Below are 17,185 nucleotides of genomic sequence, written 5' to 3'. Positions count from 1 at the left end.
TTGTAAATTGTAGTAAAATGAAGAAGAAAAAAAAACATCAAAACGTGTCAAAAAAGTAGAGTAAAACTATAAATTAAAAAAGACTAAGACCGTACATTTATCCACCCTGCTATTGGTAGCCATGTCTAAGAAATCTACGGTACAATGACTTAAAAAACAACACCAAAGTTCAAAATGTTTGGTTCCTTCTGCCGTCTCTCTGCGTCTCAGTTTGGACTTGTGAACTTTCTTAATTACAGCTACTTCATTCATTCATCTGGCCACAGATATTTCACGCATTCATCCATCAATCCATCCATCCATATCTCCATCCGCTTCCTGGTTGTGTCCTGGGTTATGCTTGCTGTAAGCGTGCTGGTGTGCCGTCGCGACAGAGTCTGCGTGCTTCTCGTCACCTCACACGACTGTCGTTGCGTGGGACCATGTTGTAGTTGTTTCACATCGTGTGATTTTGTTGTCGCTGTTCTTTGTTCTTTGTCATATCTGCAAAAGATCAAAAGTGAAAATTGGATTTCTTTTTTTGAAGTAAACTTTCTTATTGAGACACTTGCATTGCTGTAAATGTCATAACTTTATCTTTCTCAAACAAATCTGTCCATAATCCAACCTGACGAATACAAAATCGGCCAATCTTAGGCCAAAAACACAAAGGTTGACAATTTTCTCCCCCTTAAAAATGACTAATTTGATCATTTTTAAAGACAGCAGAGATACAAATAATAAACGGTCTCATATTTGATCAAAGGAAATACAGGATTTCATCATTTTTGTCTACAAGAAGTACCAAACAGGGCTGTTTTCAGGCCAATAATGACAAAAAAATGCTCTTAATGATTGGAAATACGCGCCGCATCAGCGAAAAAGATGAAAAGTATCTGAAATTACTAAATTCGTGGCCAAATCTTCCTCCTCTCACGTTTGACCGATTTGAAAACACTTTATGGACAGAGCATGGTTAGTTTCATGACAAAACAAGCACTTTCAGAGTGGCTAATAAAGGTTTTTCTAAAGTATAGGTAAGTTATTCTTAAAGTTCCTTCAGATTCCTTCCTTTTGCATGCGTTTCTGTTCACAAAGTATCAGTCTGCCGACATGTATCGAGCCGACTGGTGTGTCCTGCCTTTGACCTCCCAGCAGAAAGAGCCGGGATCTTAATCAGAGCTGTTATGACAGCAGAGATCCTGTACTACCGGCCTCTTCCACCACATTATTCTCCTCTGACCTTTACCGCTCCTCGGCTGGAGTAGCTGTATCCACTGTGTAAATCATACACGCGTCTACTTAAGCACACGCAGGTACAGAAATGCAGGACATGAGCGTGAACGCACACACACACACGTTCCACCCTTCAATCCAAACGGGTCGCTTTCGTTTTGCATCCCATTTTGTCCCTGCTAACCCTTCGCTCTTCTTCGTGCCCCTTCCTCATCCTTCCACCCACCACCAAGGGCCCTCATTTAAACACATCTAGGCCTTAATTGAATTGCAAAGGTCACCGGTGCAATTATTCCTGAATAAATGAGTGACCTATAATCCAGAGTGCTGCGGTGATAATTTATTTCACTGCGTCTGACGGTGAGGCGACAGGACGCCAAGCCAATGTCAGACCCCCCCAGACAAGTTGCCCTCCGCCGTGATATTAAGCCGTTACAAGCAACTAATGAGTGTTACTGCTGCGTTCCTTCACTTTTTAAACTCGCCACCGCGCTCCACGAGCCGGCCTTCACCCCTAAAGAGAGACGTTACAGGCTGGAAAAGCAGATAATAACACAGCGCTCTCTATTCTGTCCTGAATGGATGCGCTGCAGAAAGGTCAGATTTCTTAGATATTAGCATGCTCGTGCGCAAAAGCAAATTTGGCTGCCAGGGCAGTGAGTGAATATGATGTGGTGATACGATGTTTTAAAATAAATTGGGCTTTTTGATGGCAATTGTAGCTCAGGAATTCTTGAACAGCTTTCAGGAAAATGCTTTATGCTCGCAGCACACGGTTTGTAGGGTATGTGTTGCTTGAAAATATCACCACATATGCAGATTATCTACAATCAAGTTTTTTTTTTGTTTTGTTTTGTTTTTTAAAGAATTTTATCAAGTATGTGTGTAGAATATGAAGATTTTAAACCTTCGCCACCATTGAATGTCATTTTAGTCGATATCGGATGCATAAATAAGTCTTTAGATAAACAAATATGCAATAAGTTAAGGGAACTTTTTTATCTTTGATCTTCAAATGTCACATTTGTTTATTTCAGGTGTATTTTTTTCCCTAAATGATAGTAACTAAAAAAAAAACTTGGACTTTAGTGATTTATTATTTAATTTCTTAGTTTTGTTTGACTGAAATTGACTGACTGGTATTTAAATTTAATCGATTCTAGTCACTTATTATATTTTGCTTTGTTTTCGATTTTGTTTGTTTGTTTTATGTTGTTGTTGTTGTTTTTTATTTTAATTTAAAACATATGTTGAATGAGTTTCAAGATTTTTGACAAATCTATATTATCCATATAACATTGTAAGATCGAAAGAAGGAAAAAAAAAAGAAAAATGCGGTTTGAAATTTTGCAGAGGATCAGATTTTGACACAACATTAGCTTATGCACTGTAATTCAACCTCACCCAGTATAGTCCATCTTCTTTCCCTTTTCCATTAGATTTTAAATTTTTTTAGCTTAAAAAAAAACCCAAAAAGCTAACCTGGAACCAAACAGAAGCAGGCACACGTAACGGGAGACCGTTCCCAATGGACGCCACCATTAAATATCTGCACATTAGGGTGTATCAAAATGTCACAAAGTGTGTTGTCACATGATCATGTGGTTGTCTCTGGGTTTGTTTTTGTGTGTGCGCATGCAACGCTGCAGCGCTTTTTACTCTGAGATACCTGCACGGCTCTGGCTGTCATCAGCTACACCCATACTATACTCCTCTGTGTGTGTAAACTAATACTTTGTGTGTCCCGTGCTCTGATTCGTTGTCTTTCGTGTGTTTCGACACAGTATTTGTGCGTCACGTGTGTGGAACTTACAGTAACGTCTGTGTGATTGTTATTGTACGTTTTTCTGTGTGTGTGTTTGTGTGTATGTGTGGTTAAAACACAACCTTCAATGGGAGCGCTAATGAGTAAGTGCATTCTTCTTTCTTTATTGTTGGGTTTTATGTAAAGTTGCTCAAATGCTCTCAGGTATGGCGGCTCTAAACGGAGGCCTGGGCGGCGCAGGGCTCACCAACGGGACGGCAGGCACCATGGACGCGCTGACGCAGGCTTACTCAGGGATCCAGCAGTACGCCGCCGCAGCGCTGCCCACCCTCTACAGCCAGTCCCTGCTGCAGCAGCAAGGGGCTGCCGGCAGCCAGAAAGAGGGTCAGTAGCCTGGGGCTGTGTGTCTGCACATCAGTGCTGCTCAGTGGGAGCTACATTTGAGAGTGTTTACAGCAGGGCTTTTTTTCCCAAACATGTATTCAGTGTCTCCTGCAGGATTTCCTTTGTAGAACAGCAAGTAGACAGCATGAGACATATGAACCGAGCACTGAAACTCAGCATCACTGCTTGAGTAGAGATCCACAGTAATGTATCAGCTAGATAAAAGCTTTGACTTTAAGTAACAGCTTAGAAAGTGCATTTAGTAATAGAAAAAAATTGTGCCGACAGACGTTCACACAGACTGTGTTGTCATTCAAAGTACCACTAAAAGACGATACTTAAACCATGTTTTCACCTCTATTCAGAGCTTTTGGGCCTTAAGTGACCCACTCAACTTGTCTCCACCCGTCTCCTCTGCTGCATTTGCCTCAGCGATACTAAAGAATCTTTGAATTACACTTTTACCTTGGGCCTGTGAGCTCACACTGCCACACACCAAACTGTTTGTTTGCAGTTTGACCTCAGACATTTAGTATTGACAGTCTTTTTTGGGATCGTTTTGTAGCAAGACATATGTTGAGCTGGGCAAGGTTGTTGAATTGAGTAACAGAACAGCCAGACAACAAGTTAATACACCAGTGAAAACTCAAATACGAAATTTGATATCTGCTCTAGAAAGCATGTGCTTCACTGGGGATGAACATTCCGAATTGTTCCTCATATGGGTAAAGTTTTAACAATGTTACAAGTTTAACTATCAATAGTTCTGCTTTTCATTACAAATGGGAAATCAGAATTTTCTAACTTCTGATCGGGAAGAAATTAAGGAAGGCCAAAAAGAAGCTATTAAAGTACTGGTACAGCACTATTGGCTTTTTTCTTAAATTAGTTGATGAGAACAAGCTGTTAATAGCTTTATTTAAAGCAGAAATACAAGAGTTCTAACCTGCCGCTTCCAAGGTACAGAGAATGCGATACAATTTGAAAATAAATTTGGGTGGAAATAATGTAGGCAGGTACTATAACATAACAACACACTGCAGATCTGAACCGCTCACAGAATAAGATATGTTTTAACCTTGGCAGCCTCTAGAGATCGAGTAAAACCAACCTTGGAGTTTGTAGTGACTTCAAACAAAAAAGTGTGTTTTTTCATATGTTTTCACCCTAATTCTTTTGCAAAATCTATTAATTTAATATCAAAATGTCAAATTCTGCCAAAAATTAAAGTTTTTGTGCCATGAAATGCAATGTGCGTAACACAAGATACCAAATGGGGTTGTTTTCATACCAATATAACATTTCATACTTATGACAGAAAAGACAGCATGGTATTTTCATGGCCACTAATTACTGTTTTTGACAGTTCAAATAAATTACTGTGAGTTATCAAGATTACTGATGTTTAGGTTTTTTAATTGTATCCATGTCAAGGCTGTTGCAAACGCCTCCAACAAATAAAACCATTGCAGCTGGAGTTGAATTTACCCAAAAGCTTCAGACGACAGCACTGAATACAAACCAGATGATGAAATAGCTAGTAAAACAAACAACAGAGTTTGTGCTCCTCTCATCCCTGCTTCTAGGATAGATAAATTTGTAAAGGAGTCTTCTTCTTTTTTTTTTAACAGTCCATCCAGGAGTTCAAAACCCTCGAGGGGAAACAAAGATGTCCCAAATACAGTGCTCCCTCGCAGCTTCATTTGTCTGTAGAGTCCATATTAAATGAGTCTGAGAGATCTGACCTACTATTATTATTACGATGTGTGAGAGTGAGAGAGGGGTGGAGGTGTAACCTCTGACCTCTCTTAAGAGCAACAACATACGGCTGAAAGAATTAATAAATAAAGAGCAACAGAACAAGGAACCTCTTTTGTTTGTAGCAAAGCAAAGTATGATTATTAAATGAAAACCAAAAGCTTTCATCCATGCTGAATTTTCATGTTGTTTAAAAGCAACAGCAAACCCAAGGTCATGGGACATTGTGCTAAGCGGTGTGCTTGAGCTCCGTTCCTATGACGACAGCACATCCGTGCCAGTCAACACAATGCAGCGCTTCCTCTCCTGCAGTGTCGCTTAAATGAAACCCATTCTGACCTTTTATCTGCTTATTGTCCCACCAGGTCCGGAAGGGGCCAACCTCTTCATATACCACCTGCCCCAGGAGTTTGGAGACCAGGACATACTGCAGATGTTCATGCCTTTTGGAAACGTGGTCTCCGCCAAAGTCTTCATTGACAAACAGACGAACCTTAGCAAGTGCTTTGGTACGACAGCAGTAAAGGCAAAACTGAGCTTCCAAAATGGGGAAGCATACACAACTGCCTACTTTTACTTCTTCTTTTTCCTTTCAATCGCATCAAACATTTAGGAGATTAACAGTAGATACTGCATCAAGCAAAGTTTTATTGCAAGTGAAATGCATTGTCATTAAAATACTGTAAAATCTAAAAGTCTGAAAAGGCTTTTTCTATCATACTAAGAATGTTTTAGTTTATTTGACTGAATAAATCAAACCTCTTAATTATTTATTTCTCCATACCCATTTTTATTGCCCCATTTTTTTTAACCCAAGAAACATTTTTATCACGTCTTTTTTACTGATTAATTGTTGATACTTCTTTCCCTTATAGTTAGTAAGCCGTTGCCCCACTTCAACACTTGCCAACACAGGCTTGTCTTACATTTTTAACAATATTCAAGTCAACAACAAACAAAACCTTTGGATCTGCCCCAACATGAATGAATACATTAAAGCTAAAGTATTAAACTTTTAAACATGAATTCATTTTACTTGCAATAAAACCTAGAAGTGGAGAGTCTGCCAAATGAATGTTTAATTGCGAACCCAAAAAACTATTTTCGAGTACATGCCAAAAATAAGAGCAACTCCATGAAGGTTATTTTTTCGAGTAACTCCAAACTTTGCCATCAGATGGCCAGGCTTAACTTGTGACTCTCCATCAGGTATGTGAAGGCAAACTACAGTTGCAGGTAACGGTCCCTGTCCTCTTTGTGCTCGGTTCAAAATTACGGTTCTTTCCAGTAAGCGTTATGGTATTTTCTGAAAAAATTGTAGAACCAAAGAAATCGGAAGTTTCAACATCTTTCAACAGTCCTTTCAAAGTCCTTTGAATTCATTCTTTGTATCAAGCCTGATCAATTGTAATATTGGTCATTGAGTGTTTTATTAATATTTAACTGCCAGCGATTAAGGTGTTATTGCCAATTTGGCATTTATTAGTAGCTCTTATTTCCTTGGTTATCAAAAATGGGGCATTTTTCCCTAAAGAATACAGATAAAAGGTGTCAGTTTAGCAATTGCGACTTTATCCACTGGCTGGTGGACTACTCTTTTGAAGTATTTTGGCCATTGCTACCTTCTTTTTTAAAATAGGACATGGCAAATGAGGAGAGTTTTGCTGAGAAACCATAAAACTCCATCTGTTAGCCACTGCTGACTCACAAGTTTGCACATTTTGTCATCTGTTTTACAAGACAGACTTGGAAACTTACTGATTGAGAATTGTAGATTAGGCTTTCCTTTTTTTTTTTTTTTGCTTTGCTTTGGTAGATTAATATATATTTCAGTCAATCTGCTTCAAGATTTAACAGACTATCCTCTTTTCTATGGTTTACGTTTCAGGTTTCGTTAGCTACGACAATCCAGTGTCGGCACAGGCAGCCATCCAGGCAATGAACGGCTTCCAGATCGGTATGAAGCGGCTGAAGGTGCAGCTGAAGCGCTCCAAGAACGACAGCAAACCGTACTGATCTTAGCACTAGGGTCTATCTGCTCCCCCTGTTAGCACTGCTAGGGTAAGTCTCCCTCCCCCCACAAAAATAACAAAACTGTTAAAAAAAAAATTTGAAAAAAAAAAAAAGGAAAATAAAACAGCAAACCGAGCCACGATCTCCTTACACAGGGACTGGGGGAGGGTAGGGGTGGGGTTGAAGTGATGTGGGAGGGATGGGGAGACAACCTACAACCACCCTGAGGGAGACACACACCTTGTTTTTCTTGCTTTTTCGAAGATTTTTATGTTAGCTTTCAAGTATTATTATTTATTACGTTTTATTTTTGACACACATGAACGCTTCCATTACCACCATTACTTTGTGCAATGTTTTTTTTTGTTCTTTTTTTATATATAATGGAAGGAAGTAGCTGTCTTGGGTAGTTTTTTTTTTCTCGAAGTTTGTTTAAAAGTTATTTAACTCTTTTTTTTTTTCCTTTCACGGTGATTATTTATACATCTTTGAGGACTAGCTACAGTCAGAACCGAGATAAAGACAAAGGAGCCATGCTTATTTTTAAATTTTTTGTCTATTCTCTTTCTCGTTTTGAACCCGAGGCCTGGCGAAGGTTTCTTTTTTTCCTTTTTTCTTTTTTTTTTTTACGACTTTTTTTTTTGACGCGCATGCCGATATGCACATTCGTCCTTTGACCTCCACGGTGTTGGGTGCAGGCCACCGCTGCTTTCTCCAAAACCCCTCAATGCCTGCTGGCAACCCGGGAGCAAAGGCTGCAAAACGTTAGTGGCCTCTTTTCAGAAAAGTCAGCCTGCCGTACAGTTACACTCTACCAACAACAAAAAAAACACACACACTCTCCAGCTACATCTTATGATTTACATGAAAACAAAAAGGTTTTTTTTTTTTATTTGTCAGGAAGTTAAAAAAAAAATTAGAAACTACTTTTCTGGGTCAGATCACATTGGTCTTGTCGTGAAAGGGATATTGCAGCGTGTAGAAGAATTTCAAAACAACATCCAGAATTTGATGAAGGCTATAATAATACTACTACCAATAAAAGAGTTTATGGGTTAAGGGGGTAACTGAAAATACTTGATGTATGTTGAAAGATTTAAAAAAAAAAATTTCAAAGTACAGAAAGCCACAGGCCTGTAAATTTTATTTGTAAAAAAAGCAGTTCTATTTTTATACAACATTTTTACTGCCTCAGATGAAGAAAAAAGGATTTTATTTATTGCCTATCGTTAAGTTATTGGACTCCTATAAAGTATACAGCATCATTAAAGTAGACCCTTGTGGAGAAGTCTCGTGGAATTGGGTTCTCCGGTGTTTTTTTTGGGTGTTTTTTCAGTGCAGAAACCACTACAACACATTCCGCCCCCATTTGAATCCGCAACCCCCCCCCCCCGTTCATCCTGCCCACCTGTGTTAATTATTCAAACACACCCTTCTCTGTGCCGATTATCCATCCGTCATCAGTCTCTTTTTAACCACGCTCTCCCTCTTACCATCCGTAGTTGGACTACTTCTTCACTTGTCGAGTTTCTTCCTTTTTTTTATCTTGCATTTTTTTTCCAAAAAACTTATTTTAATTTATTTTTTTTTATTTGTTTGAGTGTTTGTTTTTTGTTTGTTCGTACCCCCCCCCCCCCCAAACCCTTCCAAAGATTTATACATTTTTAAACATAAGGAAATTATAAGACTCCTATACTTCCTCCCCAAAAATATTGTCTCCCAAATGACAACATCCATCTGGGATCCGATGGATAAAGCTTTGGGTGCTCTCTGTTTGTTGTGTATGTGTGAATGAGTGAATGTGTATTGTTGCTTGTTATTATAGATCTATAACATTATTATCATTTCATAGTATAAAAAGAAATACAAAATTAAAGCTAAAAAATAAGAGGGAAAAAAAAAAGACTGCTTAATGAAATGTGTGTGGTGTTGCTGTTTTTGCCGGGTTTGCATTGTTGTTTGTCTGTTGTTGTTGTTGTTTGTTGTTGTTTCTCCTGATTTTTTAAGAAGAATTATGCTGTTGTGGTGTGGTGCTCTGGCTCTCTGTGTGTAACTCTCTCCTCTCCCGTTTTTTCTTTCCCCCTTTTAGAACAACCCATCTCCATGCCTGTTAGCTCATCGTTTGCCTAGCATGTCTCCGTGGCGTCCAAAAAAAAAAAAAAATCCAAATAAAATTTAAAAAAAAAACTTTAAAACATACAAAGAAAAAAATCCCCACCAAAAAAAAAAAGTGTCATCGTCCTCCTCCCCCGTCATTATTTTTTCTGATGTCTTTTCCGAGCTCACCTGATCATAACCTGGTTCTCCTCCTCCTCCGCCGCCGCCTACTGAGCTTTTGAACTTTTAGCTTTTTTGGACTTTCATGATTTTTCCTTTTTTTTTTTTCTTCTTTTTGTGTTCTTTTGTTTTTTTGCATGTGACCTCATTTTGGATCTGTTTTCCGGGAGGGTTTTCAGGGAGGGAGGCGCCAAGGGAGGTGTGGGTAAGAAAAATGAATCAATGTGAAAAAGATATAAAGCTGCATTCATATGAAAAACAAACAAAAAAAGACTGAGATTTTTATGGATAAACAAATGTGCTTTTTGGAGAAAAACAACAACCTGTGGCAAAGTGATTTCCATTCAGTATGTTTCTTGCATTTTTTTTCTTTCTTCTTCTTCTTCTTCTTTATGTCAATTTTTTTTTCTTTTCCTGCTTCATTTAAAGTAAACTTGAAAGTTCACTACAGGAACTGGCGCGCCATCTTGCTTCTGGTCGTCTATGGAAAAACAGGGCCAGAAGCAGCCCGCGCCAGTTTCTCTGAGAAATAAGACTACTTCCAAACAGTTTTGAAATAAAAACTGTCTGATCAATATTAGACTCTCTCAGAGCTCTCTAATGGTTTTTACATTTTTCAGGCAGTGTAAAGTTTTTTGATAAGGCCATTTTAAGTGGCTCTGTTTCTCATTCAAAGTCTATATATAGAACCACTTTTTTCTAGAGTAGTTTAAAGGTAAAAATAAAAAAAAGACATTTGCCCTGTTTGGGGGGGAGAAATGCTACCTACTTGTGTCACCTTTTGCTGAACTGACTCACAGATAGACAATCCGTGGTTTAAATGCACATGATGAAATGACCTATATTTTCTACTGTTTAAATGTATAGAGGAAAAAAAAAGAACTAAGATACCTGTAACCCGCGTTAACGTCGGTGCTTCTCGTGAGTTTAGTTGTGGTTTCATCACAAGTCTAATGGTCTTAAATGTCTCATGTTTTCAAGAGAAGACTAAAAAATCAGTTTACTTGAACAATAGACAAAGCCTTTCATAATACTATAATAGTTACTTTTTTTAATTTTCATCTTTTTTTTAAAGGAGTCCCTATTTGCTAAATTTCTTGTTGGTTAATTAGCTATATAAAATTCCTAAAAATATATATAAATATAAATATATCTATATATATAATGTCAGCTTGTGAAGCATCAATGTCATTATTATTTTATTTCTCTCGTGGGAAACAATATTTAGGTGTGTTTTGTTGTTCAGCAAAATGTCTTATAAAGAAAAAAAGACAAGATCAGTGGAGTTTAGTGCCAAAATCTGAAGGTACTTCCTGCCTAGCGCGTCAGTGTATTTCTTGTGAAATTATTTGATAACATGGGTATTTTATTATAAGTGTTTTGTATGGATCCCTCATATTTAAAATATAGATTTAAAAAAGAGTTTGTTAACTTGCTATTCTGTGGTCTTGTTGCCTGAAAATGTCATGTTTGCTTTTTTCTTTGTAAAGATGTAAAAAAAAGTGCCCATGTGTCATATATATATATAAATATATATCTATACACAAACACATACACACATGTACACACACACACACACTCTCGTGCAGACCTCACAGTTTACTTTGTTATTGTGCATGAGAGCCCCTGAGCGTGAAAGCCTCTTCAGCAACTGCTACTGCCCACCAGCGTGCACACACACACACACACACACACACGTGCGCGCACGCAAACAAACGAGAATCCACACACTTGATATTTTTAGCCATTGTACAGCCGTTTCATTCATCAAAGCCTTACCACAAATCTTTGCACTCTTGTTCTCTCTATATAAGTATCTCTCACACACAGACACAAACGTCAGGCTTCAGCATCTCCTTTTTTTCCTGCATCACGCTCCCAAGCTGAAGAAAATTGAGGTGAGAGTCATACGCAAAGCCTTATTTCTCCAAATCCTCTTCTTATCCCTTTTTGTCAAGTTAAAAAAAACCATTTCAGAGTCGTTTGTTTCCAATGGTGAGGATCATTACTGTTCTGTATCACCTCCAACGAGCGCTTGCTTTCATGATGTAAGCACAGGGCAAGACTCGCTTATTCAGCCTCAATCTTTTGAGGAAAAAGCACACGTCGTCGTCGGACATTCAGGAGACAGAGGCCGGACAGTTGGGATTTTGCCGCTGAACCTTTTTTTCTATCTCTTTAAATAAGTGGTTGTAGGACTTCTCCATATGTAAGTCTCATGGTGTAATGGGCCAAAATCATGTTTAGATGCCAAAGTGTGTAATTGACATTCTCATAGTCAAGCCGTTTACATGGCACAGTGTTGTCAGTCTATTCAACTGCCCCCACTCCCCCTCCCTGAAAGCCTAGTTTACGGTCTGCAAAAAAAAATAAAAAATAGATAAAAAAACTAAAAAGAGGCAGCATTATTTTCTACAGAAGCTCACCAGTCGCCTTAACCAGGGAGCGTTGTACCAGTATTATAAGAGTAGAAGATGTTGTCAGTCAGTGATGTGTGCCAAGTCGAGGTTCACTTTTGTGTGCAGTTAAACTCCCACTTGTCTGGGATTCACCCTTTCCGCCATTTTCGTCCACTCGGCCAGAGCAGAAGGATGCAGAGAAATCGAAGGTTTGAAGGATGCCGCTCTGCTTCTCGGTTGTTGTCTCCCAGGCTAACCACGGTTATTAGAAACAGGGCCGTGTGGAGAGACGTCTTATTGGAATAGCGACAGGGGAAATTAAGTGCTTGTTGGGTGGAAAGAAAGAGGTCACGTCCGCAGGTCCACACAAGCGAAACAACAGCCAGAGCTGAGATGAAGGCAGTACAGCTTTCATTATATCCTCTGAAAGACCAAACCCTAACTTTATCTGATCTCATGGAGGGAGGCGAGCTTTTTTTCTTAATGCAGTATACACGAGCCGTGCCACAAACAGCCATAACTACTTGTTTGACAGCTGGACTGTACGATTAATGGACCAGTGAGTGTTACACCTGCACGTTTCACATCTTCACCTCACTCTCGCACTCTTTTATTCAAGCGTGGAGGCTACATATTCTGCGCTGCTTGAGTCTACGCGCAGCACACGGCTGTCTTGTTTTTTTTAAAACATTCTAACTGTCCCAAAAGAAAAAAAAAAAAAAACATGTCGTAAATTGCCAAATTGCACGGACTTGCACACAGCCCGACATCGCACAGTCTCACGTGAAGCATCTTGTCTTTGTTTAAATGTTGAAGCACAAGAGGGTCGTGGAAGCAGAGTTTCTGTGAAGCGGCTCACCTCAGGGGCTGTCATCGCCGATGCTCGTTGTAATCTTTCTATCTCGTCACTGTTCACTTCTCTGTTCTCCTTCTTTCTTAATTATCTTAAGTGCTATTTATCGAACAATGAAATCTGAAAGGAAAAAAAAAAAAGAAAAAAAAATCGAACTTGTCGTTTCTTTGCATTATGGCTTATGTCAAGTTTTTTGAAGAAGAAATGTTTGTGTGTTCTCTTTCCGTGGCGTAAAAAAGAGCTTGTTGTCCGTAGAAAAATGACCTGATTTTTGTTGTTTGCTGTTGTTGCTTTTGTTTCTTTTCAATTCTTAAAGAGGTTTTCAGTAGTTTATTGTCTTGAGAGAAGCCAAAGTCAATGCATTTCAGTGGATCCTGTAAGCGTGATGTATGTTTGTTTGACAACACTTCAAAAATCTGTCACTGGATGGGATTTAAAAAGTACAAAAAATGCAGGCTTTCCTATTTCTACAACTGATTGTACTTATGCATTTTGTACCAGTGGAATTTTTTATACTGGAGATTAAAGGATACAACAAAAAAATCGTAGAAAAAAAGCTGTCTGGCCTGGTGGTGTGGCCTGACCGACTGGTCCCCGAGTATGATTTCTAGCTGGCATCAAGAAAGTTGGCTTTTGATATAAGATTTTCTAGAAGATCTTTGGCTTTATTTCTTTCACTTCTTTTTCCTCACTTGAGTGTTGTTCTTTCTTTCTGCCTTTCTCTCTTGCTTTCGATCTTTCTTTCTTCCTTTGTTTTTTTTTTTGTTTTGTTTTGTTTTTTTTTCCAAAAACAGAGAGTTAGGTGAGTGTCAGACCTTTCATTTTTGCTTTATGAATAGTTCTAGCAAGTTTGTCTATACAACAGCGGTAAGTTTCATTTGACTTCTGTATTGTGCCGTCTACACGATAAGACAATTATAGAAAAAGAAGGAATAGAAATATTTAGTCACCTTCAGTGGATTAATGTATTAGTTTAATAAAGAGATCAACTAATTAGAAACTTTTTGCTTTTAGCTGTTTAGATTTTTCCGATTTCTCTGTCCTTCTCTGTGAACTAACTGTGTAGCTGAAGCAGTCAGAATTATTTTTGTAAACGTATGTTCTTGTGTGATGCAGTTTTTTGCTTCTGTCTCCTATATTAAACCATTTTTCCTAATACTTGTCTCTCTCTGTGTTGTTATGTTCCAGTGGCTGTCTGATGTTGTACTGTTTCACAACCTCTCCCCACCATCCTCTGGTTTTTCTCTCTGGCTCTTCCCCTATCATTCTATCTTTCCCCCTCGTGTTCGTCTTGTTTTGGTCACATAGTAAAGTTGACTCCATCCCCAATGACAACTCACTATGCTGTTCTCACGAAAACATAGTAAATATACATCGAGGTGTTTGTATGTATATTACTGTGTTGCCCAAGTCGCCGCGCGACAGTCGACAAAATGGTCTTTAAAAGAAATACGGAATCCTGCAAATCCAGATTGAATAAGAAACAGTTAAAAGCACAAAAGCTGGATGTATGAATGTTTAATGTTTTTTAGTTTTTTTTCCACTTGAAGGAATAGTTTGACATTTTGGGAAAAAAAAAAACACCTATTCACAATCTTTATTGTTGGTGTCAGTCCACAAGTCCGTATTTGAAGGGTGAAGTTGATGCCTTTTAATGGGAAGCTGGAGATGTTTTGGAAACAGATCCTTGTGTGAGACATTGGTATTGTGCTTAAAGGCACTTGTTCATTGGCTTCCTTGTGTCTACATCTATCGTACATAAACGATCGATAGGTAAACCTGCCTTCCAAGTCTCTTTCGTAGAGTAGATTCTTTGTACAGGACCATTTAATTCTTTGTTAATCACAAGAACTCAAATAAATTGAGAAATCATTTTAATGCTATTGTTATGAAACCTGTTGAAGATTTTGGAAAAAATCTGCACAAAACACCTCGCATTTTTCCAATTTCGTCTTTCGCTGAGGCATTTGATCTGTTGAAATTTCTTCTTGGGAGTTTCTCATTGTCTCGCAAAGCAGGAATGAAGATTGTCCTAAAATTGATGAAGACTAGACTTCTGCTCAAAGGCAATTTAAAGAAATTAAAAACTTCAGACTAATTTGGATCCACAAATAAGAAACAAAAATGTTTTCAAAAGGGATTCGTAATTAGCATACCATCATGGCACAATCATGAGAAACAAAGGGACAGCTGCACAAAATACAGTGAACCAGCCACTTCTAGATGATACAGACAAATCATAAAGTAACAGCTGGTCAAATTTGTAGCATCAAATCAACAGCTCATTATAACGAAAGGGTTCTTCTGATGTGTTAATGTTCTTCTTTATCCATATAGATCTTATTCTGTTGAGGGTAAGATGAATTTAGAGGTACCTTAAGTATTTTCTTTTTAAGTTTAGTTAAGGTGTTTTGTGCAAAGGCTTAAGTAGGTTTCAGGGAACTCCTTAAATATCACACCAAGATGAGGAGGAAACGTATTCTAATTTAGCAAATATTTAAGTGAACCTTAAGTAGAAGATTAAGGGTGTTTTGTGCAACTAATTTTACTTAACGGAAACTGAATCCATGAAAATCTCATCTTAAAGTAGAAAGTAGCTTGAGGGTTTCAACCAATAGAACTTGCATGTCCCCACCTGTCCCTCTCTGTTGTGCTTCAGCTCTGCATCTAAACCCCCTCCCCAGCAAAGTTGGCTGACATGTAACCACAGTAGCTGTAGAAGTGGCAGTGATTGACACCAGTTGAATGTTTTTCTGGCCCTGGCTAGTTCTCTTCAGGCTGCAGCCTACAACAAGAGGAGCCTGACTTTGTCAGGCTGCCGTAAATTATTTAGATTTATGTTTAAGTTACAGAGTTCTGCTTTAAGATGTTTCATGCAGCAAGGCTCTGGAGATTGTGTGGTCACCAGGCAAGCACATCAGACTCTCTAAGCCAGTGTATAAACAACTACATATAATTTCACAGTTTGGTTAATACAAATTTGACATATTAAGTGTGTAATTTTCTGAGATTTGCATGATCTTGTTGGTGGATTCGTTAAACTATGAGGGATTTGGACTGATTGCTTTCTCTTGTTGCGTGCCAAGTCTTTATGTGAAGCGAAGGTAACTAAAACACTTTTAAAGTCAGCCTCCTCACAGGTGTATTTTCCCAAAATGTTGAATTGTACCTTCGAGTGCGACAGTTTTTACATTTATAAAGCATCTGTACTCACTTTCATCCAGTTGAGGACTTTTGAAAATGTAATCAGAAAGAAATATTACCTGGCCCTCCCATGCCAGAATTGGATAACAGTAACGGCTATCTCGTGTTTTATTGGCATCATTGAATATTCCTTCATGAGGAATTGGTCCACGCTTTGCTCCTTCCTGTGCTGTCCGCTGTCCTGGGCGAGACCTGTCCACTGTATGTCCACTCTGTGTCCAATCCACTCCCTTACTGTCTCACCGTCACAACTGCATCCCCAGTAGAGAAAGAGGAAAGAGAAGTCAAAGGTCAAAGGTTTCACCTTTCAATTCACAGATGTCGAGAAGGGTTTGATATGTGCTTGTATGACAATTTTTTTTAGGTTTTTTTTTTTATTTAAAAAAAAAAAAACAGTACTTTTGCTCTGCTCGACTGTTACCTCAGAAGGATGACTATGGGAAGATCTGGCTGCTTTTGAAGACTGAAAAAACTGGAGTTCAAGATTTGTCCAATAAATCAATCGGCAGATCCCTTCACTTCAAAGTAGTTCTTTAAAGCAAAGCTCTAAATTTTTTATCTTTATGACTTCATACTACAAATATTCACCTTGCTGTACATTATGTGCTCTCTGGCACATTATGGCACCTTATCCTTTCATCACTGCACCAGTCCACCAAGTCTCTTATTAAATATTGATTGTGAGGTTCAGCAGGCATACAATAGACTACATTCAGTCTGTGGATCCAACCTATGGATAGATATTACACCTTCATTATTGCCCACATGTAGCCTGTATTTCTCGACAATTCTGCAGCTCCGAATTTTTATTTTCCTACATGGTTTTAGTGTTTCTCATTTTACAAGACATGTTTCAAGTCTGTAAATGTCTGCAATGGGAGTGATGGATCTGCTGTTTGGAAGGTGAGTATCTGCCGACGTTTGCCACATCAGCTGTCCTCCAGGACGTTTGGTAGGTAGGATCAGACAAAATATAACAAATAAAACCGGAATTTAACAAGTCTGGATGCTTGAAGGACGGCTTCTCCACCCGCAGCACCGTTTCTTTCAGTGTGGCTATTTTTGAAAGTCCAGAAGAGCTCAAGGATTTACAACATTTTTATTCATTTCATTTAAAATGCCCTCCAAACAGTGTTTCAGCCACACAGCCCCACAGTTGTGCACAATGAATAACAAAAGACTGTGCGATATGTAAAGAAACACACTGCACGCTGCTTAAAAGAGGGCTTTCATGTGCGACTATGCAGCAGACGCACCCGAGTAACCTTAACAGACACCACAAGCATCATTTTGCCACCTCTCTGACTTTGCCATCGT

At 38.6% G+C, this 17,185-nt stretch overlaps 1 protein-coding gene across 20 annotated transcripts in view; it reads left to right on the top strand.

Annotated features, from left to right (window-relative positions):
• The window catches only part of celf2 (cugbp, Elav-like family member 2), a 216,429-nt gene extending 202,609 nt beyond the window's left edge, over positions 1 to 13,820 (top strand). For 12 of the 20 annotated variants that reach the window (XM_072377041.1, XM_072377040.1, XM_072377030.1 and 9 more), the window contains 3 exons: positions 3,167 to 3,364; positions 5,488 to 5,631; positions 7,011 to 13,820. In XM_072377041.1, the coding sequence (XP_072233142.1) occupies positions 3,167 to 3,364; positions 5,488 to 5,631; positions 7,011 to 7,138 (470 nt within the window). In that variant the 3' untranslated portion in view covers positions 7,139 to 13,820. The remainder of the gene's footprint in view (positions 1 to 3,166; positions 3,365 to 5,487; positions 5,632 to 7,010) is intronic. The other 8 variants (XM_072377046.1, XM_072377033.1, XM_072377032.1 and 5 more) reach the window with 2 other exon arrangements.
• The last annotated feature ends 3,365 nt before the right edge of the window (positions 13,821 to 17,185 follow it).

Source organism: Leuresthes tenuis, unplaced genomic scaffold (genome assembly GCF_036924035.1).
Source record: "Leuresthes tenuis unplaced genomic scaffold, fLeuTen1.0.hap1 SCAF_23, whole genome shotgun sequence".
Classification (NCBI taxonomy): domain Eukaryota; kingdom Metazoa; phylum Chordata; class Actinopteri; order Atheriniformes; family Atherinopsidae; genus Leuresthes; species Leuresthes tenuis.
Note: the sequence above shows the minus strand (reverse complement) of the source record. Positions and strands in the feature narration are given on the sequence as shown.